The sequence below is a fragment of the Canis lupus genome, chromosome 9 (assembly GCF_011100685.1).
Source record: "Canis lupus familiaris isolate Mischka breed German Shepherd chromosome 9, alternate assembly UU_Cfam_GSD_1.0, whole genome shotgun sequence".
In the NCBI taxonomy this organism is placed as follows: Eukaryota; Metazoa; Chordata; class Mammalia; order Carnivora; family Canidae; genus Canis; species Canis lupus.
Genome location: NC_049230.1, coordinates 23892566 through 23917303, shown reverse-complemented (window position 1 = coordinate 23917303; position 24738 = coordinate 23892566). Strand labels below are relative to the sequence as shown.

General features: G+C 37.5%; 1 protein-coding gene across 3 annotated transcripts in view; it reads right to left on the bottom strand.

The window, feature by feature from the left end:
- The window catches only part of NPEPPS (aminopeptidase puromycin sensitive), a 106108-nt gene that overhangs the window by 5911 nt on the left and 75459 nt on the right, over positions 1–24738 (bottom strand). For all 3 annotated transcript variants that reach the window (XM_038547513.1, XM_038547512.1, XM_038547514.1), the window contains exons 9-19: positions 24365–24479; positions 22072–22236; positions 21124–21228; positions 20635–20695; positions 18340–18449; positions 15492–15555; positions 13006–13145; positions 10267–10401; positions 8488–8707; positions 3508–3650; positions 3026–3082 (exon numbers count right to left, since the gene is read on the bottom strand). In XM_038547513.1, coding sequence (XP_038403441.1) covers positions 3026–3082; positions 3508–3650; positions 8488–8707; positions 10267–10401; positions 13006–13145; positions 15492–15555; positions 18340–18449; positions 20635–20695; positions 21124–21228; positions 22072–22236; positions 24365–24479 — 1315 coding nt within the window. The remainder of the gene's footprint in view (positions 1–3025; positions 3083–3507; positions 3651–8487; positions 8708–10266; positions 10402–13005; positions 13146–15491; positions 15556–18339; positions 18450–20634; positions 20696–21123; positions 21229–22071; positions 22237–24364; positions 24480–24738) is intronic.

The following is a 24738-nucleotide window of genomic DNA, read 5'->3' as shown; positions in this document are numbered from 1 at the left end:
GTCTGCCTAATGTTCTATGTTAGATGAACAAACTAATCATCACTAATATCACTGAAGGTCATCAACTTAATTTCTAATAGTAAAAAATAAATGTTAATATTAATTCATTCAGTGGGATTCATTAATCCCATCTGATCAAGTGGGATTCTGTAGCATCACATTTTTAAATCAGCACATGCCAAATGCAGAAAATGAGGAAAACAGAGAAGCATAAAGAAAAAACTAAATTATTATGAGAGGTACATTACCAAATTGGAAATAAGATCATCTTATATCTGCTGTTTTGTGACCTTTAAAAATTTTTTAAATTACAGGTAAGTTTTATTTTCTTTCTACTTTTCTAGTCTCTAAATCTTCCGTAATGAATATATCAAGTCTTTTTTTTTAATCATCAGAAGCAAAACATTATACATTTAAAAATTAGAATTAGAAGGAAATATGAGATACCTTTCTAAGACAACTTAATCTATAGACTCTCTTGACCTTTTGTCCCACTGAAGATTTTAAACTGACCAGTGTCTGTAGACCCCATCACAGGTCCCAGTTTCCTCTTATTTCCTTTGGACTCTTTTGAGAAGCAGTGAAGTAAAATGAATAGGAAATCAGGAGACTTGGGTTTTCTAGTCCCAGTTTTGCCTCTAACTAGCTGTGTGATCTTGAATAAGTCCTTAACCTCTCCAGATCTCCGTTTCCCCATCTGTAAAATGAATGGGGTGGACAGATAACTTCTAAGGTCCTTTCCAGCTCCAATATTCAAGGTCTGAACTCTGGCTTTCAGGAAGCATGGTTTTCCCTGAGGAGAACCTGTTACACTAGTCCACTAGATGGCACCATAACACTATGTTCCAAATACACTTTGAAATACAGGTTATTATTTTTTTTTATCCTGCCTCATTATTCCTAAATTACCGATAGAAAACAATCCTCCTCATCTCCCATCAACTGGTTCCTTGAAGAAATCTAATTTGGCCTTCATTAGAGCTCTTCCTATAGTAAAGCAGAATTAGTAAAGCCAACTCACTTGTGTTAAATAGATGCAAACACTTATTAAATATACATACTAGTGTAAGTTCTTTAATGTATGCCAGGACATGAAAATGTCAAGGTTATTTGTCACGAGAATTCCAGAACCCCTACTTTGTTCCATAGTTTGATGGAAAAGACAAAACCCACAAATACTGATTTCATATGAATAATTTACATTGCATAGGTTCATAGAATATTAAGAATGAGAAGGGACTTCAATGTCATTTAATTGAAAGGTAAAACCAAAGTATAATTTTTATATTATTAGAAAGGAAAATCTTGTACATCAGTAGTTAAAGAGGTACATTTTGAGTTTCTTAAAGTTTTTTATTTTTCAAAATATTCTAATCATTTAAATATGTTTAAAACTAAAAAATTAGAAATTAGATTTGCAATTCTGATCCACTTGAGATTAGAAAAGTATCTTTTTTTTTCTTTTAAAGATTTTATTTATTTGAGAGAGAGAGATAATGAGAGAGCCAGCGGGAGAGATCAGTAGCAGGGGGAAGGGGCACGGGACTTGATCCTGGGACCCTGGGACCATGACCTGAGCCAAAGGCAGATGCTTAACCAACTGAACAACCCAGGCACCCCAGAAAAGTGTTCTTAATCCATTAAAGATGAAAGTAAAGAACATCCTATCCCATTTTTGTTCTGTTTGTTCCCCCTTAAACACACGTCTTTAAATGAATGGGCTTTATAGGTTTGACAGATAATTCAGGTATCTAGGCACATTTTGCAAATTTTAGTTGATGGTAATAGATTCAGCTCCCTTCATCTCTGATGCAACTAGAATAGTCAAGTGATTTCTTAGATTGGTAACTACATGGGCAGGGGGACTGGAGACAGCACTTGTTCCATAGCATTAGTATCAGAGATGATTATTAATTAATTAATTAATTAATTAATTAAAAATTTTTATTTGAGAGAGAGAGAGAGTGAGGGAGCATGCATGAGTCAGGAGGAGGGGCAGAGGGAAAAGCAGACTCCTTAATGAGCAGGGAGCCCAACGTGGGACTTGATTCCAGTACCCTGGGATCAGACCTGAGCTGAAGGCAGCCGCTTAACTGACGGTGCCACCCAGGTGACCCAGTACTACAGTTTTTTTTAAAATTTTTTTTCTTTTATTTATTTTTTAAAAATTTTAAAATATTTTTTTTAGATTTTTAAAGATTTTATCTATTTATTCTATTTATTCATGAGATAGAGAGAGGCAGAGACACAGGCAGAGGGAGAAGCAGGCTCCATGCAGGGAGCCTGACGTGGGACTTGATCCCAGGTCTCCAGGATTTTGCCCTGGGCTGAAGGCGGCGCTAAACCACTGAGCCACCCGGGCTGTCCTACAGTTTAATTATATGCTGACCACACTGGGAAAACTACAGAGCCAATGCAAGCAGGTCAATTAATTTCTTGTCCATTCATAAAAGGCACTGGCAAAGCTCAAACCCTTGAGACGCCTGATCATTTATCCCCTTTCTAAGTACAGACACAAACCTTTTCTTTAAAATGGGAAGAACCCTAGTAAGTTTACACTGAAGGGAAACATTTTAAGAATGTGTTAATCAAAATGAACACTTCAGTTTTTAGATTTAAGATGCATAAACTTATGAAAGTGAAAATATTAGGTAACTTTTGGCATCATATTGATATAGTATGTATGAACAGACATTTTATATTTCTCCCATAGTTTCTTTTCTTTTTGAGAGAGAGAGAGAGAGAGAGAGAATCCTAAGCAGACTCTTGCTGAGCATAGAGCCCAACACAGGGCTCCATCTAACAACCCTGGAATCATGACCGGAGCCAAAAATCAAGAGTCAGATGTTTAACTGACTGAGCCACCCAGGTGCCCCTCCCATAGTTTCTTAGTATTTGCCTGTCTGCAATATGCATATCCGCAAGTATTTCTTTTGCTCAGCATTTTAACCACCTAAAGCTCATAATCTCTGTGTCAATCCAAGTTCAATAGGAGAAAATGGGAGCCCTTTCCAAATTTACTCACCTTTAGCATAATGTCTAAGGTAGTGCCATCACCATGCTTCAAAACGGTCAGATAGACCTACAAGAGAATACATGAACAAAAAAGAAGGCATCTGATGAAATGTATCTTGTTTCAAATAGTCTAATGTAAAGAACAGACAGAAAGCTATGTGTGGATATTACATACAAATTGTGGCAAAGAGCTTAGAGCCCACATTGAAAACCAGAAAGGTAGATGGCATGTAGTAAGTAACAGCAGCACACATCACCTCTCTCAGGGAAATGTGCACTGATGATCACCTTTCAGCACCAGAGTGTGGTCTGAAAAACTTTAAACAAATGAGAAGCTGGCTACAAACTTAAACAGCAGATATTAAATCAGAGTCAGACAAGATTTGTGGGTCAGTACTTAGGTCATTTTTGGTTACCATTAAATACATTTCACACTATACATAGAATGATGCAGTCACTTAGAAATCAAGGTTATTTATCATGAAAACCTACAGGACTCCTCAGGTCAGCGGAGAGAATCTGTTTCCCTTCTACGTGGTCCTTAAACCGACGACGGGCTTCTTCTAACGTTGCCTTATGTCCTGCTTTTCCTAGTTTGCCCAGAACCAAGCCCCTCAGGAGTGCATCTAGATGACCTGATCAAGAAGTAAAAGAGACACGAAACTGCTTAAAAATCCTGTTTTCACAAATATACCACCTGGCTATTTTATAATTGTGTTATACCATGTCTACCATTTTTTTGAAAAAGATTTATTTAATCATGAGAGACACAGAGAGGCACAGGCACAGGCAGAGGAAGAAGCAGGCTCCATGCAAGGAACCTGACGTGGGACTTGACTCTGGGCCTCCAGGATCACACCCCAGGCCGAAGGCGGCGCCAAACCGCTGAGCCACCCAGGATGCCCCATGTCTACCATCTTGAACAAACACAATCAATTACCTTAGTACTTGAGAGAACACCTGATTTACATTATTCAAGTCATAAGAGTGAAGTGCTAAACAGACTAGATAAGCAAATAAATTTGCTGACTTTGTCTATAATTGCCAACTACCTGAATTTGTCAAATGTTCACTACATCCAGGTAATTACACTGCTAAGGATTATATGTGAAAGAAACAGGTTTAGATCATGCAGTTTTGACCCAAGATTCAGAGAATACATACAGAACTAGTATGCTATGTATAATAAATTGAGATCTCAGATTTTAAAAATCAACCTCTGATGGATCTATTTACTCCAAAGATGCATAAATACACAATAAGCACACAAAGACATGTTCAGGATTGGTCATTAGGGAAACGCAAATCAAAGCCACAATGAGATGCCACTTCATAACCACTAGATGACTGAAAAAGGCAGACAACAACAAGCATTGTCAAAGATGTGGAGAAATTAGAACCCTCATACATTGCTGGTGGAAATGTAAAATGTTGGGCCCCTTTGAAAAACAACCTGGCAATTCCTAAAGAGGTTAATAATAGAGTTACCGTATGATCCAGCAATTCTGCTCTTAGGTATATACCCAAGAGAAATGAAAGCACTATGTCCACACAAAAACTTATATACATATGTTCATAGCAGTATTCACAATTATCAAAAAGTAGAAACCATCCAAACATCCATCAAGTGATGAATACACAAAATGTGGCATATCCATACCAGAGAACATTATTCAGGTAAAAAGAAATACAGTACTGATACACATTGCAACATGGATGAACCTTGGAAACATTCTGCTAAGTGAAAAACTGAGACACAAAAAGCTACATGGGGTAGGAGTCCACTGATATGAAATGCCCAGAGTAGGTAAATCCATAGAGATAGAAAGCAGATTAGTGGTTGCCAGGGATGGAGGGAGGCTGCCAGGGAATGGGGAGTGACTACCAATGGGTATGTAGTTTCTTTTGAGGCTAAAGAAATTGTGCTGGAATTAGACGGTGGTGATGGTTGTGCAACCTTGTGAACAAACCAAAAAAGACTGAGTTATATACTTTTAAAAGGTCCATTTTATGATCTATTGATTATATCTAAAAAAAAAAAGTAAACAAGAAATGATGGATTGCAATACCAAAATGGACAGATGAGTCACGGTATATTCATACAATGAATACCACTATGCAGTAAAAAGGAATGAACACCTGGATGTATCTCAAGCACATTAAATTGATCAAGGGAAGCTAAATGTAAGAAAAAATATATCTATCAGGATTCCATTTATATAAAGCTCTAGAAAAGGTAATATTAATCTAGGGTGAAAGAAGGCAGAACAGTCTTTGCCTGCAGGGGATGGGTCGGGGGTTCCTGAGTGGCAGGGACTGACTGGGAAGGGGCCCTGAGGCAACCTCCTTTGGTGTATGCATTTGTCAAAAGTTGCTAAACTGTAACATTTGAATTGTGCATTTTGCTACACTTAAATCATAACTCAGTAAAAGTTTAAGAAAACCACAGGAAATCAATAGATAACACAATAGGACATTAGTGGAGAACCAAATTATAATTCTGGCTCGGGTACTGACTTGCTATGTGATGCAAGGCAATGTTTTGTTATTTTGCTGTTTGATTTTTCCATCCATAAAACTAGAAAACTAAAGATATTCTCCCTATTTAATAAAGGGTTTTTTTGAGCCCCCAAATTTTAAGTATTATCACTATAAAAAGAAGTACAACATCCAGTGTTTGCCTGTATCTGTCTCCACATATCCCCTCCTGTCTTGTTTCTAGGGATCTGTGCTCCTGTCTACAGCCAACTCCTGACTCCTCTTGGTCACTTGGCCATTGCTCTAACAATTACTCTCCCCTCTTTCATATCACGAATTTTTCTATTACTACTCCATCACTGTCATCAGCACAAAAACATGTTATAAAATCTCCCACTTCAGGTGCCTGGATGGCTCAGTCAGTTAAACATCTGTCTGCCTTTGGCTCGGGTCATGATCTTAGGGTCCACATCAAGTTCTCTGCTTAGCAGGGTCTGCTCCTCCCTCTCACTCTCCCTCTGTACTCTCTCTCTCTCTCAAATAAATAAAATAAATCTAAAAAAGAAAAAAAAAGGCCTTTTCACTTTATTAAAAAAAAAAAAAAAAAAGCCTCCACTGACCCCTCTCTCTCCAGACTGTCCCCTTTTCAGCAAAACTCCTTTAAAAACTTGTTCCCCCTACAGTCTGGAGACTCACAACTGTTCTTCACCACTCCACAAAATCAGCCAATGTAATCATCAATTCTCCTTCATCTTGCCTGACTCAGAGCAGCATCTGTCATGGTGAATAACTCCTGCTGCATTGCTTCTTAAGACATTGGGGACATCTTCTCCCTCCTGACTCTCCACCTCACTGGTCAGTCAGTGTTCCCTGCTGATCCTTCCTCTTCCATCCAATCTCCAAATCCTAGTCTAGTCTAGGACCTAGTCCTCAGACCTTTCTTCTCTCCACCTGCATTCAGACCCTATGTGATCTCATTCAGTCTCATGGCTGCAAATACCATCTACACATTAGCAGGATTTATTCAGCCTAGACCTCTAGGCATCATACTCTTCACCTGGATGTCTAAAAGGACCTCAAATTTCACATGTCTATAACCCAACTCCTGACTTCCTCTGCCCCCCAGCCTGCTTCTATGGCAGTCTTCCCCATTCCTGTATATGACAAATTCACTCCTCCAGTCTTCAGGCCAGAATGTGGTGGCTCCTCTTACTCCACCACACTCAGTCCCACCACTCAATAGTTCAATTCTACCTTCAAAACACACGCTAAATTTATCACCTAGTTGCAAGCCACAATTAGTGCCTCAATTGGATTACTGAAACAGCTTTGTAACTTGTCTCTCTGCTCTTCTTGTCTCCCCACTGCAGTTTGGTTTTCACACAGCTGAGTACATCCAGTCATGTTCTTCTGCTTAACTCTCAAATTTGTTTCTCACACCAGTAACTATGAAAATCCAAAATGTTGTACTAGGTCCCATAGGTCCTACAGGAGCTGAACTGCTTCCCACTCCCTGTCTCCCTCACTTACTCTGTCCTGACCTAACTAGCTAGTTGTTATTCCTTGAACAACCCAAGCATTCTTTTGCACTGGCTGCTGTCTGTCTGGACCATTTCCCTTTAGGTAGCCTTACAGCTCTCTCTCTCTCTCAAGTCTCTGTTTATGCTCATATATCACCTCATCACAAGTGACTGCTGCCCTGACCACTCTTTTTTTTTTTTAAAGATTTTATTTATTTATTCATGAGAAACACAGAGAGAGAGAGAGAGAGAGGGAGAAAGGTAGAGACACAGGCAGAGGGAGAAGCAGGCTCCATGCAGGGAGCCTGATGTGGGACCCGATCCTGGAACTCCAGGATCACACCCTGGGCTGAAGGCAGGGGCTAAACCGCTGAGCCACCCAGGGATCCCCTGCCCTGACCACTCTTGATGAGCTACAGGCCTACTCCTCTTTGCCTACCTTACCTAACTACATTTTTCTTCATGATGCCTGTTGCCACCTAAAATATCATATATTTAATAGTTTGCTGTGTCTCCCACTAGAATGTAAGCCACACAGGGCAATGCTTTCTTCACTGCTGTACCACTAGGTCCCAGAATAGTACCTGGTATTTATTAGATGCATAAATATTTGTTGAATCAATGAAGGGAAAACATAGAGCTCTAGGTAATTGTTTCTTTTTTTTTTTTAATATCATTTTGGTTTCTTTTTTTTTTTTTAAGATTTATTTACTTATTCATTCAGAGAGAGAACGAAGAGAGAGACAGAGACACAGGCAGAGGGAGAAGCAGGCTCCATGCAGGAAGCCCGATGTGGGACTCGATCCCGGGTCTCCAGGATCACACCCCGGGCTGCAGGCGGCGCTAAACCGCTGCACCACAGGGGCTGCCCTGTTTCTGTTTTTCTTATTGCAAAGACTTTCTCCTAGATCAAGAATGCTCAGGAGGAAATACCATCTTTAGTTATTTGCAGATGGTAGAAAATAATTATATATAAAGCCTTAAGATCACCATTCCTAACATTTATATGACAGCAAAAGAGTAAATATATGATTACAGAAGTAATCAGAGGAAAGAACACATGTAGAAAGGAAATAACTTCCTTAGTTCAGGTACTGTCTCTCAGTATCTTTACAAGTTGTACATATAAGGTGCCTGGTATTTATGGTAATAATAAATAAAATAAGCCAAAATTCCCTTTAGCTTTTCTTAATTATAGATGGGCCTTTGGAAGTGAGTACAAGATTTTTTCCACCATTTTTTTGTTGCTTATAAATCATATTTAGCAGTGAATATACATAACCACAACTGTTTCAATGTTGTGACCCATGTAACTTTACCAGTAAACTTAAAAGCCCTAAGATTTAAATTCTAGCGAGCTAAATATTTAGTAACATCCAGCAGATACAAAGATGCTACTGATACTCTTAACCACAACTGAGTTAAAAAGGACCAATTTCTCAACAATTCTTTCCCCATTCAGTACATCCATTACCTTCTCCGGGTTTGGGGTCCCAGCCCAGTCTCTCCCCTATAGGTGAAAAGACATCTTTCACAAACTCCTGGATTTCCTCATAGAAGTCTGTGTGGGACAAGAGAGTTGAGAGAATCCCCAGGTTACAGCTCAGGTCGCTCCATACAGTATAATTGGGCTCATTCACAAAAGCCTCCATGACTTTTAGAACCTCTACAGTGCTAATGATTCCAGCTCGAGCCTGGGATAGGAAAAAACATAAATTAATCTAGTCTTCAAACAAAAACAAAACAAAACAAAACAAAACCACAAGCATGCATTTTCAGCATTATCTACTGCTAGTTACTCATCTCTTTCATTTAAAGGAAATGAAACTATATAAATTCAGGAAAATTATTAGAATAAAAATCCTATCACGACAACATTCCTTATTTACTTTTTCCCTATTTATAAAAGAGGCACGTAAAAAAGTACAGTTTGTTTGGTGACAGATGGTAGCTATACTTGTGAGCACAGCATGATGTACAGACTTGTGGAATCACTATGCTGTACACCTGGAAACTAGTGTAACATTGTGTGTCAACTATACTTCAATGAGAAAGAAAAAAGAAAGAAGAAAGAAGAAAAAGAAAGAAAGAAAGAAAGAAAGAAAGAAAGAAAGAAAGAAAGAAAGAAAGAAAGAAAGAAAGAAAGAAAAGAAAAAAGAAAGAGAGAGAGAGAGAGAGAAAGGAAGGAAGGAAGGAAGGAAGGAAGGAAGGAAGAAAGGAAGAAAGAGAAAAGAAAAGAAATAAAAGAAAAGTAAAGAGAAAGAAAAGAAAAAAAATAGCTTCCTATTTCTATCCAGTTTCTGGGGCCTTTTATTTTTAAAATCCTTATACTTTCAGAAAAGATGCAAACATAGTTAGGGCTTTGGTTTTTGACAGAGGCTCTTTCAAAACTGGACCTGCAAACTGTGTCAACTTCAGCCTGTCCTTTACTCATTTCTAAAAGAAGGCAAACTGGAAGGCACTACAAATTCAGAGTCCTTTCAGAATTAACTAATAGAGCTAGGAAAAAGAACTTCTGTTACAGCAGCCAACTGCACAAACACACCACTCTCCTGGGACAGGTCTCTCTCAGCAATGAGATCAGCAGATGTGAGGTTTTGTGCATCAATGCTAATCTGTGTTTATACAAAGGAGGAATCCAAAACCAGTTACTGCAGAGGGGAGGGAAAGTTTCAAGTCCAATTTAAAGGAACACTAAGAGGAATCTGACAATTTTATCACAAAGACATCTGGAAATGATCTAACCTAAGTTGGAGTCATAAAGATACTACTATTTATTGCTGATTTAAATCCTCTCTGGAACAAAGCCAAATATAAATATAATTTTAAAGCTAATGGGTTATTATTATTTGAGTAGCAATGGAATACTAAAAAATTCTAAACATTTCCAGCAAAGTATAATCACTATTTTAGAAAAATATAAATCACTTTGAATTATTTAAAAAACCACATTAGTAGGAAATTTCTTCAAGGTTCATACCTATTTCTATTGAAAAGAATTTTTGCCTTACAAAGGATGGTTTTAGTTGCAAAACCTGGCTTAGGAGTAGTGAGATGGGATTTGTTTCTGGTAAATTATATTAAGGTTCAATCTTGTCGTGTTAATTAATAATTAGTCATTTGCTCTAGTCCCAAAAGGCATTTAACCTTCAGGAAGAACCATATTCTTCTAATTATGTTTCAGTCAGACACTCCAGGAAAAACAAAATCCTTTAATCAACAAAATCCATCATACTACTTGAGAGAGGCTCACCAAGGAGAAGAGGTCATTCTGTAATCCAAGTCGATCCACAGGGGGCAGAGAAAGGTCACGAATGCCTGGTAATAAACTTTCCAGCATGGCTGAGCTGTACTGGGTCCGATAAAACCCAACTGTTCCCAGGTTTAACTGAAAAGATACCCAAAGGGCATTATTAATAAAATCGTTGCCTTTGTATTTTTAAAGCAATCTTTAGCCTGGGTGGCTCAGTTGGTTAAGTATCTAGCTCTTGATTTCGGCTCAGGTCATGATCTCAGAGTTGTGAGATTAAGCCCCATATAAGGCTCCAAACTGAGCTTGGAGTGTTCCTAAGATTTTCTTTCCCTCTCCCCCCACCCTCTAAGAGAGAGTGTGCTCTCTCTCTAAGGAAGGAAGGAAGGAAGGAAGGAAGGAAGGAAGGAAGGAAGAAGGAAGGAAGGAGGAAGGAAGGAAGGTGGAAGGAAGGAAAAGAAAGAAAAAAGAAATCATTGTAAAGATGAAAACAGGCAGAGGAAAGCAGAAATTTGTCATAGTGGGAGCCAGAGAGACAGACAGGAGGAGGAACATAGGGAGGAAGAGTCACATGGGCCAGTTTCTATTTCTACTCAAAGTGGACAGTTTTAAGTTTACAGAAAATATTTACTGTATGTAAGAGCACGTGGACACAGTAGAATCTATGAGGAAGACTAAGCCTTTACAAACATTCACCTATTCAGGTCAGAGTCTCAACAGAATAACAATGCTCAGGTCCTAGATTTTTAATTTTTATTCTTTATTATTATTATTTTAAGATTTTGTTTATTTATTCAGGAGAGACACAGAGAGAGAGCGAGAGCCAGAGACACAGGCAGAGGGAGAAGCTCCTGCATGGAGCCTGACACGGGAGTCGATCCCGGGACTCCAGGATCATGCCCTGGGCCAAAGCCAAACCACTGAGCCACCCAGGGATCCCCCTATTCTTTATTATTTTTTAAAGATTTTATTTATTTGAGAGAGAGGACAAGAGCAAGAGCACAAGCAGGGGGAGGGGCAGAGGGAGAAGCAGACTCCCTGCTAAGCAGGTAGCCCCGACATGGGGCTCAATCCCAGGATCCCAGGGTCTGAGCCAAAGGCAGACACTTAACGACTGAGCCACCCAGGTGCTCCTCAGGTCCTAGATTTTAAGGAATTATATGGATTTAAAAGGTAATTTCCTGTGATTTGTGGAATGAAGTAATCATGGACTGTCATTATTCTCTATAGGCTATTTATTTACCAACAATATATGTCCATATATATATGCATATATATAATATATATATAAAACATTTTATTCATTTATGAGAGACACAGAGAGAGAGGCAGAGACATAGGCAGAGGGAGAAGCAGGCTCCCCTCTGGGACCACGCCCTGAGCCAAAGGAAGACACTCAACTGCTGAGCCACCCAGGTGTCCCTATTTTTGATATTTATATACAAAATGCTTTAAAGATAAAATAAGGGCATCCCTGGGTGGCTCAGCGGTTTAGCTCCTGCCTTCAGCCCAGGGCGTGATCTTGGGGCCCCAGGAAGGAGTCCCACATCAGGCTCCCTGCATGGAGCCTGCTTCTCCCTCTGCATCTCTGTCTCTGTCTCTGTCTCTCTGTCTCTCATGAATAAATAAAAAAAATCTCTTAAAAAAAAAAAAGGATGTCTTAATAAAAAAAATAAAGGTAAGGGCAGCTCCGGTGGCGCAGCAGTTTAGTGCCGCCTGCAGCCTGGGTGTGATCCTGGAGACTCGGGATCGAGTCCCGCATTGGGCTTCCTGCATGGGGCCTGCTTCTCCCTCTGCCTGTGTCTCTGCCTCTCTCTCGCTCTCTCTGAATGAATAAATAAATAAATAAATCTTTAAAAAAAATAAAATAAAGGTAAAATAATAGTATAAGATATAATTATTTTACTGTTTATATATATATATTATTTATTAAAAATATTTTATTTATTTATTCATGAGAGACAGAGAGGTAGAGACACAGGCAGAGAGAGAAGCAGGGTCCACGCAGGGAGCCTGACGTGGGACTCGACCCCGGGTCTCCAGGATCAGACTCTGGGCCAAAGGCAGCGCTAAACCACTGAGCCACCCGGGCTGCCCTCTTTTTTTTTTTTTAAATAAGATTTTATTTATTCATGAGCACGTATGCCTGAGACAATATATAATTCCTCTCAGGAACCTATAACTGGGAGAAAAGTGTAGGAGATACTTTCATTATGAATGGTACAGAGTACAGAATAATGAAAAATCCTCTTTACCATCTGTTATTTTTTGTGAAATGTTTTCCCAATACCAGTTATAGGAATTTCACATTTCAGTGACACAAACTTATTATTATATGTCTGCTCTCACTTGATTATAGCTGTGCATATATAATGACAAAACATCATCAAAGTTAACACCTCATTACAAACAATGATAGTGCAGTTTGAAGTTGCAAGACTACACATCTTTTGATTAATGTGACTTTACACATAATCTACTATTTTTTTCCCCTTTGATCCTACCCTTTAATACCTGCTTATCTACCACTCCCTTACCTGACACAAGGGAAGATATCTAAACCATATTATTTGAAAACTGGCCCTAAATTTCACACGGGAAAGTTTAGTAATGTTTTTGTCTTTGCAAGTCGTGGTCTAAACAAAAGCAGAATTTAGAGCCAACCATAAAGCACATAAAGGGAGTGAGAGAAATCAATTAATTTAGATCAGATAAAAACGGTTAGGCCACTTCTGGACTTACCTTTACCCACTGGTCTGGTTTGACATTTTTCAAAACCACATTCATCTCTGGCTTGTCCATCAGAATTTTCAGTTTGGCATGGTTAGGATCTTCGCTAGTAGAGATTGTGATAGGAACCATCCACTGGGGACAGTCTTCTCCTTAAGCAAGAGAAGAAATGAAGAAAAAACTTGAAAAATAATTTGTTACTAGAAGAAACAAAAGGTAAGGTGGAGAGAGAGGACTGGTGTCCCACCTATGAGCTTGAGCTTGAGTCTAACTATTAAGTATAGAGCTAATTTTCAACGGTACATAAATTCTTCTGTCATCTGAATAATATTAGTGCAAAGGAATAGAGAATTTATTTATTTATTTATTTATTTATTTATTTTTTCTTTATTTATGATAGTCACACAGAGAGAGAGAGAGAGAGAGGCAGAGACACAGGCAGAGGGAGAAGCAGGCTCCATGCACCGGGAGCCCGACGTGGGATTCGATCCCGGGTCTCCAGGATCGCGCCCTGATCCAAAGGCAGGCGCCAAACCAATGCGCCACCCAGGGATCCCCAGAATAGAGAATTTATTAACAAAACCACAATAGCCTGAAAAAACAGTTTATTCAGTTGTAGTATCACAAATATAGTGATTTTAATTTAACTGTTGTTTTCCCTTTACAGAGCAATAAGGCCATAATGATTTTACTGTTAAAAGAATTTTCAAGTAGGCGAAAGCTCTCACATAGCATTCAAAAACATTCTAAGGTGCAGCCCTTAACAGATATACATACTGCTGAAACACTGAAGGGTTGATTTTATTTCTGTGATAGACATGATATTCCCTGGAGCTGATGGATTCCATCACTAAAAAGTTATAGCTAAAAGTTAAAGCTTTTGTAAGGCAGGAAGCAGACTGTCTTTAAGGTATAAGACAGCAAAAGAGACTTTTAATTAAGATGTCAAACAGAAGAGAGTCATTGCCCAATGCATTTATGTAACAATTTTATTAAGTTATATAACTTTATGCTATTAGGCTAAACCACAAATTAAAATTTCCTCCTGGGATCCCTGGGTGGCGCAGCAATTTGGCGCCTGCCTTTGGCCCAGGGTGCGATCCTGGAGACCCGGGATCGAGTCCCAGGTCGGGCTCCCGGTGCATGGAGCCTGCTTCTCCCTCTGCCTATGTCTCTGCCTCTCTCTCTCTCTCTCTCTCTCTCTCTCTCTGTGACTATCATAAATAAATAAAAATTAAAAAAAAATTAAAATTTCCTCCTAGCGGTGGGATATTTCAGGTTTTAATACTGCCTATACTGGTCACAAAGTATTTGAAAAAACTACAAACTTGTCAGTCCTACCATGCAGACTGGTATGAGGCAGCAAACAGAAACTGTGATACCTGGGGGATTTATTTTTGGATAATAAGCCTGTTATCTGATTGTCAGACATATGTAAAGAGTAATTCTAAATGCTAAGGAAGGTTAAGGATAGAAGGCTGTACCTCTGAACCCTAGGACAGAGTACCATATTTTGGATGACAGAGCATGGAAAGATACTGGTGATTCTGATATACAATTCCCTTTATTAAGAATTATTGTTTTAAAGGAGGTGAGAACGTGTAGAGAAATACTTTTAATTTCCTGAGCAATGGCCTGTAGAAATATTTGAAAAACCAGAGTTGAGTGGTGGCTAAAGGTATAAACTCATGGAATCCAACCATTTTGTGTGAATTCCCACCCTTTAGCTCATTAGATGGGTGACCCTAGCTATACCTCAACTCCCTCATTTGTAAAAAGGAAATAATACTATCTACCTAATGGGGTTGCTGAGACTGTAATAAGGATTAGTTATACTGCTTAGTACACTAGTTAGTACATAACAATGCTAAACAATCACTGGGCTTTATTTATTTACTTGTTTACTTACTTAGCACACCCAAGAATTAAAAAAATAAATTAGAAAAATTAGCCACCCACACAAATGTGCACCAAGGCTTCTTTTCGGGATTAAGGCCAAAGACATTACTTCTTGGGTGTTCCTATCGTAATTCATTCCTTATAGCTTCTAATATCACACAGAGACAAGGAATTTCAAAAATCAAAGACAAAACACTGCAAATACCTCATGAATCTCCTTTTTTGATTTCCTAGATTTCATTTATAGTTTATTACCATTTCCTTATTTTTATTTAATTCTATTAAAAATATTAAAAAATGGGGGTGCCTGGGTGGCTCAATCAGTTAGTTAAGTGTCTGCCTTTGGCTCAGGTCATGATCCCGGGGTCCTGGGATGGAGCCCCATGTCGGGCTCCCTGCACAGCACCAAAGTCTGTTTCTCCTTCTTCCTCTCTCTCTCTCTACCATTGCTCGTGTGCTCTCTCTCTTTTGCTCACTCTCTCTCAAGTAAATAAATAAAATCTTTAAAAAAATATATTAAAAAATGGACAATTATTAAAACACTACTCATATGGTATCCAAATTCATTCATCAGCTCCTACTTATAGCCATTTGCTTACCAACATATGGTCCGCTGGCACAGAACTTCCTTTGGGACAACCTCAATAATCTGTCATCTTCTACCTAAAGAAGGAAAACAAAAGCTAAAATAGTAGCATTGACCTTTTTTTTTTTTTTTTTTTTGAGGGGGCAACACTTCTGCGACAAAGTAGAAGGTGAAATCAATACAGCCAAATGTCTCATGAGAACACAAGTGCAACAGTGATGAAGATGATGATACTACTGAATGGGAGAAAAGGCACTGCTTTTCATTTAGGCCTCAAAATAACAATACTTTAAATAACAGGCCATGTTCTATGAAATGAAGGGATATATATGTGGGTAAGAACTTTAAAGTGATAGCATTTTCACAAGGATACATTAAATTAATAATTAATAAATAATACTATAGCAAGTTGTTTTAATCTTTATAAAGAGAGGTTATGTCTTCAGACTCTTTCACTTCTAAAAAGTAGCAACCTCAGATTAGCATGTGCACTTGATATTAGGAATCAAATTTTCAGAGTGACTGATAAACATGAGAAAGACTGATAAACATAAAAAAAGGCATACACCTTGTTTCAAAGGCTGAGTTTTGCAATGAAACACAAAAAAAGTGGCAGGGGGAAAAGCTGCAAAACACTAAAAAGCCAGAAGCAACAAAGACAAGCACATACTTAAAGGAATACTTCAACAATATAGTCATTTGTTTTCCTTATCATTTGTTAATATGTCCTAGGATATCTTAAATAACATAAGACATAACAGATTTAGCATTACCTAAATCAAATGTAAAATTAGGCCATGACCTTTATGGATAAACTGACTACACAAGACAGAATTGAAAAGCTAAAAAAATAATCTGAGTAAAGAAGCAGTAACCATTTTGATGCCACAAAGAACTTGCTAATGAACTTAAACACCTCATCACTGATTAGTTATGTGTCATAAAGATTTCCTCGAGGGGCAGCCTGGGTGGCTCAGTGGTTTAGCGCCTGCCTTCTGCCCAAGGTATGATCCTAGAGACCCGGGATCGAGTTGCTTCTTCCTCTGCCTGTGTCTCTGCCTGCCCCCCAACTTTCTGTGTCTCTCATGAATAAAATCTTAAAAAAAAAAAAAAAAAGATTTCCTTGAAAAAGTTGAAAAGTGACTTTTAAGTTGATTCAGAAATAAATAAAAAATGTTTGCATTTAGGGAATATAAAATGAGAAATCAATCATAATCAAGATATTATATGTTGTAGTGCTCTTCCAGTTTTAAAGGAATTGAGAATCCTAGATAGGCTTTTTATTCTAGTATGAAATGGAAGATGAGTGTGGGTATGTCTGTGGACAAAAAACCAAAATTAAGACCTCAAAAGCAGTTTGATGGAGAAGATAAATTAGCCTCAGTAACACTAGGAGGAAGTCAGATGTTAGTTTTTTTTTTTTTTAAGATTTTATTTTTTTCATGAGAGACACACACACAACACACACACACACACACACAGGCGCAAAGACACAGGCAAAGGGCAGCCCGGGTGGCTCAGCGGTTTAGCACCGCCTTCAGCCCAGGTTGTGATCCTGGAGACCTAGGATCGAGTCCCACTTAGGGCTTCCTGCATGGAGCCTGCTTCTCCCTCTGCCTGTGTCTCTGCCTCTCTCTCCTTCTGTGTCTCTCATGAATAAATAAATAAAAATCTTAAAAAAAAAAAAAAAAGACACAGGCAAAGAGAGAAGCAGGCTCCACACAGGGAACCTTATACAAGGACTAGTTTAAATGTCACCTAGAATTCCGACAGTACAAAAAAACCAAATTTACTAACTTAGAATGCCATATTGAGAAAATCTTTGTAAAACATACTTAATTTTATGAACAATGCAGAACCACTATAGCAAACACATACCAAAAAAAGAGAGCTATGAATCTTCCTCTCTAAAAATGAACAGTAATTAATTCTGTATGCAGGTTAAAAAACCATGGCAAAGAAATATAAGCGAGGAATTTCACAATTTCATATAATTAAAGTAAGTTAAGATAAACTTTCTGGTACACATTGAAGGTTGACATATAAACTCTCAGTCCTATTGAAAGGACAACTCATTTCAAAGTCTACTTCTCTGAATTCAGGTAACAATTCAACTAATAATAGTGCAATTCTAATCAAAATCACTCAACCAACATTAAAACTAACTTTAGGGATGCCTGGTTGGCTTAGTCACTAGAGCATATGACTCTTGGTCTCAGGGTTGTGGGTTTAAGCCCCATGTTGAATGTAGAGATTACTCAAAAATAAAATTTTAAATAACAACTAATTTTAAAGAATATTATAAATAGGTGTAGAATTTTAACAAATGCTATTTCTGCATCAATAGAAGTGATTATGTGGTTCTTCAGCCTATATTCTGTTAATGTAGTGATTATGAATCAATATAGTGATATTTATTTATTCATTCATACATACATACATACCTCCCAACTTTGTATTCCTGGAATAAACCCCACTTGTTCATTTTAGAATTATAGCAAGAGGTACCTGGCTGGCTCAGTCAGAAGAGCACACAACTCTTGATCTCAGGGTCATGAGTTCAAGCCCCACGTTGGGTATAGAGATTACTTAAATAAATAAATAAACTTTAAAAAATGAGCATTATATCAATAAGTTTACAGAGTTTTCCTTGGGGACAGTAAGAGTAGACAACATTTTGCTTTCTGCTGTAAGTATGTATGATTTTAAGGATGTGGGGGGCAAACCATTTAGTATGAGATAATAAATCACTGAGAAAATGCAAGGGATTGATTAAATGTTACCTACAAAAAACAAATTTGGTAACACTAAATTTCATTTAATATAGTAGGAGATGAACTGGAGGACTTTTATAAGGTTACCTGTTCTGCTTCCACATAAATGAGGGGGAATCCCATTTGTTTGGTCCAGGTATTCATCACTGCTGCTATAGGTTTACCACTAGCATTTTCTAAACTTTCCCAGAGATCCTCTAGAAGAGAAACACAAACAATGAAAATCTAAAATGTTTACATTTTTATTTTCCTAAACAAACCAGAAATTTTATAGAACTCCTAACACTATATTGCTAACCAGTTCTTCGGTTCTTTAGGTTCAGGAGACAAACAGGGGGTCAAACTAATGTCCCCTTGCCTCCCCATTAAATAAACTTTATTACAAAAACTGGACTTGGTCTTATAGGCTAAGATTTCCTTCATGGTTCCAATTTACTAAAAAAATCACAATTATAGGGGTGCCTGGCTGGCTCAGTCAGTGGAGCACGTGACTCTTGATCAAGGGGTCAGGAGTTCAAGTATCACACTGGGCCTAGATTTACTTAAAAGAAAAATCACAAACCATAATAAACAAAAGATAAGCAGGTGAGTTTAAATGAGAAGAAATAGAAACAAATAGAAACATATTTAAGATCACCCCTAAACAATCATCCACAAACTTAAAACCATTATACTCACTCAATTAACACAGGTTAAAAAATACTCAGTATTCTGAGGTTGAAGTAAAACTCACATGGTCAAATGGCACTGGTGGCCAAGTAAACAAAAGAGCAATACGATGTGATCTATACTATAATGGGGACATGGACAGAGGAAAAGCCCTTAAAGAAAAATCCAAGAAAAAAAAAAGGCTTCATATGAGTTGGCTTTTGGTCTGCACCTTGAAGAGGAGTTGTTCATTAGGCTGACCAACGGAAAAGGGTATTCCAGGTGGACAGAATAAATGGTCTATGTACAAAGATGAAAGAAAGAAAAGACAGAAAATATCAGTAATGGCAAATGTTCAACAAACTGACGACAGAGGCCCAGGTGTGGGAGCACCAGGCAATGAGCCTGAGACCGCAGGCCCAGGGCTACACTGCTAAGACTCTGTACGACCTGACTGTGGAGGGGAGTGAAGAATCTTGAGTGTTTTTAATTAGTAGGTGATGTAATCAAAGATTCGCTTTAGAAAGGTAACCCTGGCTAGCGTCAAGGTGAAAGAGAAAACCGAAGAGAATGGGGCAGGAAGAAGTACTAAGCTGGCAGGCAAGTGTGGAATTCAGGAGAGAGATCGTGAAGGCGTGAATTAAGGAAAAGGAAGTGAGGTGAGACAGAGTATCAAAACCACAGATGTACTGCCACTTGTCTTTCATCACATATACAAACCAAGAAGAGGTACATGGTAGGCCTTGCTATTTAAAGTGTAGCCTATAAACTAGTGGCACTGGCTTCAACTGGGACTGTGTTAGATAGATCTTCAGGTCTCACCCCAGACCTACCAAATTAGAATAGAAATATTTTCACAGACCCTGGGTCACTGCATGTACATTATAGTTTATGAACCATATTGTTATTTCCTCATGCATATGTATGCATGCTAAAGACTCAGAAAACTTACAAGAGCACATTTTTCTGTAGCTCTCCTTTAAGGAACAGAATAGAATGCCTCTCTCTTTTATAAACTGAGATGGAAATTTACAGTGAGGAGATGGAGGGGAGAGTGTCAGGGTTACATCATGTCCTGACACATGTCCCTACAGAGAGGGAGATATACAGTATTTTTAATTCACAGGTCACAAATCTCAGGAACAGCCCATGGCCAGGCCTCTCTGAACTTCTGTCATTCTATTAGACACTAATGATATTACACAAATCTTGTTTTTAAATTATTTTTGTTCACTGAAAAACTCAAAACTCCAACTCTGGGTCTTTTTCATATTCAATCAACTCATACCTTTATTCTTTCTTTTGACTCCCATATACGATAAATTATAGACCACTTTACACTGAAATTCTTAAACCTCCACTGAAACTCATTGAACTAGTTCCACAAGTTCACTACAAAAATGGCTAATTTGCAGGAATTTTAATGGCCAATGGTCAATTTAGGGCAATAAAACCAATGGGTCACCAAAAAGAACAAATTCTGGTAAGGTAAACAGAGCTCTTCAGACTCTCTGGTGACAGGACACTGAGCTTTGGAAAGCGAACTACTGGAGGGGGACCAGAAGGATAATGGGTTCTGATTCATGATCCATGGCTTAACACATGGCACCAAATAGGTCAACTTTACTTCCTATCTATCACACGGAAGATTAAGCATTTAGAAAATGTAAATGTTCCGCTCTGGATAGAGTGCCAACATCTTCTCTTCTACTATCTCAAGCTATTAAAGATTACCTGTGGCAGCATTCTTTTGTTGGAACTTGGTTAAATACATGTTCATTCCTTTCTTAAAGTCCTGAGAAAACACAATTTTTAAAATCCGGGAGATTAAGACCTTGGAATTTATAGTGTATTTGCATATTAGTACTCGAAAACTAATTTACTCAAATTAGTTGAGTGTCAGACTTACTGAAAAACATCTATCCTTTTAACATCTACTGTCTTTTATTTAAGAATGCATACTCTTTGCCTTCTACTTTTGCTTTCAAGTTTTATGCCAGCCGCCCACACATCCCCCAAACACATTTTCACATCATTCATCTAAGAGACAAGAGTCAATATAAAAAGAAAAGAAGATAACCCAGATCGGAGTTAATATCCTTCCAAAGTCTAGAAAAATTACTTAAGAACTCAATCTAAATAAAAGCAGACACATTTTTCCATGCAAAACACCACGATTTTACCATAAAAGAATGAAAGATTTTTTAAAATTGCTTTTTTTACCTTGTCCCCAATGTAGTCATGGAGCATTCGGATGACAGATGCACCTTTGCTATATGATATAGCATCAAATATCTCATCAACTTCAGAAGGATGGCCCACACTGACCTGGCAGACAGTGTGATTCAGGGTTATGACAGGAAGCAGACAGCCTGTAATACTGAATTACATAAAAAGCTTTCTAGGAAAACCCTCCTAACTCATAAGATACTTTTCTGCCTTTAGCTCACTCATAAATGTACTATGATGATTCTTAAAAACACTGTAGTGACTAACACTAATAAAGTAGAATATACAACATGATCCCCACCATTTCTAAGGGTCTTGGCTCAGCGTTGCTGGGAGGCAAATCACTACAGATCTTTTTATTTGGGAATTGGAGAGGGAGGAATGGAGAGATGAAAAACATTTGATTTCTTGCAATTAACTGTAATGGCCTACTTATAATTACATAGGACCCCAGTTAAATATGTCAAGTAGACTAGAAGTCTAGTCCTTTGGAGGCAAAATTTGTTCATATAAACTAGCCAAAATAAGGATAGGTTAATTCGAGAGAAATACAATATATATAAAAGCAGACAATGACAACAATAAAAGAATATGTTTAGAATTTTCTTTGAAACAAACAACAGAATCATAACGTTCTCCTGTGCATACTGCCCCAACAGGCATGGTTTTCCTATAGTATTCAATAAAAATGTATTTAGTGAATGCTTACGGTATATAGCACTTGCCTCTACAAAGATAAAATTTTTATACTGCCTACCTTAAAAAGAAACATAATTAGTATTTAGCCTTGTGACATTTTCAAGACTGAAAATATGAGCTATACAAACAGGTGAATTGCCTGTGCAATTTTCTTTCCTTTCAGGATCCTAAGTATCTGTGTAACAAATTACTTATGTCATTAAAAATGAGAGTAAAGACCAATGATTGAAAAGTATGGCTCACTTCAATAGGATGGCTGTTATCTAAAGCATCAAGTTCCTGGGCACGGGTGTAATCAGCAGATACAAACTGAGTCCAGATATCATATTCTGGGAAGCAGTGGTCTACACACAAATATTCAATCCATGATGCAAAGCCTTCATTTAACCAAAGATGAGTCCACCATTCCTAAAAACAAAAGAAAGAAATGTGTAAAGAAAACAAAATACGTATCATTCCACTAATCTGAAAAACTCACGTCCCTTCCACTATTCAATTTACAACTTAATAAGCCAAAATTCAGTGAAAAATATTTAGTAACTCACTCACATGTCCGAACAAAAAAGATGCTTAAAAGAGATGCTAAGAAAGGCCAACTGCTGACTTTGGCATCAGGCCTGAGAGACATTTCAAAACATAGCTCAGAAACTTTTTATTACCAAAGCTAGAAAAGATGGAAGGAAAAAGAGGGTGGGAGAGAAAGTCCTTATACGGAAGAGGGGAAGAGAGCAGATAAATGTAGGTGAGAACCTGTAGTGTCAGGTAAAATTTAGTTTAATAAACCAGAAAGATACCAGGACCACAAGGAAAACTGCAAAGGATGTCCAATAATGACTGGGAAAAATCACTGTTGACTGACAAGTTAAACTTTCTAAATAAACAGAAAAGCAGTACTGCTTATATAAAGACTAGGTAAAATTAACAGAATTATCATGGCAGTAAGTAGATTCAGTGATGAATGGTGTTTAAGTATCTATACAAAATTCTCACCTGCTAATAAGAATAGTAGAACGGACAAAGAATATAAATGAGCCACAGATTAAAACCAACTTTAAAAAAACCCACACATTTTTAGAAGAGATTTTAATCTAAGTTTTATTAAAGTTGACTAAATCTCTTACAAAAAGAAAGCAATATAAGAATCCAAGATAGATGCTAAAAGACTAATGCAACGGTAAAAAGCAAAAAGGAACTTAAAATTCTGAAAAGATCAAATATCTTTAATACTAAGTGATGGAAGGCTGTCTAAATGCTTTGGGCACCTACTTAACTAGTAGCTTCCACGAAGATAGGCTGGTACACAGCTAGTTTATTCACCAACCTATTATGAGTCCTTAAATTTCAGAGTTTGTTTTAAAGAAACAATTGACATCTAATAAATAGAACAGTTACTCAAATCCAGTAAAAAGATCTTTATTTTTTTGTAAAAAGTTCTTTAGAAGCTATATGAGAATATGCACATTTCCCCTATTAAAATGTATGGCTGGTAGTTTAAAAATAAAATCATAAAAAATGAAGACTGCTCAGAGCTAACAAAAATTGTTTGGTAGCAACAAACTTGCTACATTAGGAGAAGAGAATATTTCTGTACATATTTGAATACAGGTCTTAGCATACTTAATTCTACATGAAATTATATTTCAAACATTTTTTTCACACCTAAGTAAAATTTTAAACATCCAAAGCAAAAAGAAATGGTTTAATTTCAAGGGCTGGTTTCTTTAAAAACTGTCTCAGACATGTAATAGTTGCTAAATGTCTTACTTTCTTGCTTATTCCTGTGACATATGGACTCAACTAACATCCAAGTCAGGTTTTGCTCTTTGGCAGCCTAAAATGCTATCAGGGAATTTGGCTGGCTTCAGAAGCCCCAGTTCTTTCTTTGCAGAGGTATTTCTAGTTCACTCATTAAACTCTGTGCTCCCAAGCTCTAAGACAGCTAGCCGACATAAACAGTACTCATTTGGAGTAAGAAGGAAAAAAGGTCCAGGCTTAAGCAGAGATCATTCAACCATTATAATAAACAACAATTTCAATGGGAGAGCTGGAAATTTTAATATAGTTTACAGTTATTTCCTGGTTTCTTTGCTTTCATTTCTAACAAATTTCAACTTAACATTTCAGGCAATGAGAAACTGATTCCTAAAAACATTTCAAGCTAATCAAAGACCACATTGTTATTTATCAGGTTTCTTTTTAGCGACTGAACTACATAATAAATATGCTCAAGAAACTATAGTTAGCCTGAAATCTCTATACCTAATCTCTCTCACCCAAATTAGTATCAAGACTTCCCCATTTGCGGGCAAATTCTACAACAATTTAGGAAGTATTTTGTGTTGAATGGACTGTCCACATGCTCTTGACTGACACAGATTCTGATAAATACTGTTCAAAGTGGACTTTCTAAAACAAGGATTTTCTATCATTCATTTTTTAGCACTATGTTCCAGTCAAACCTGAAACACTATGTAGCCAAAATAATGTGCAGCAGGATGAAGATAAATATATTTGAGCACTTAAAAATATTAAATACCATAGTAACAAGATTTCCAAACCATTGATGGGCGAGTTCATGTCCCACAACCAGAGCAACCCACTGGCGTGATGAAGAACAGGAGTTTTTTGGGTCAATAAGCAATGCAGTCTCCCTGTGTTTAAAAAAAAAACAAAAACAAAAAAAAAACTTTTTAAGTAATGTTAAGTATTTCAATAAAAGCAGGCATGCACAAATGGGGAAGGGAGATTCAAACAGTAAATTAGTCAAGTAAATGGTCAAGTTAGGCTTTAGAAATGTCAAGAAAACATTTCCTCAGAGTACACAGAATAGAAAAAGTTCCAGAAAGATTAAAGACTGTTCCAACAGAATTCATACAAGAGAAGATCAAAGGTGTGATAGAAGTTTAATCA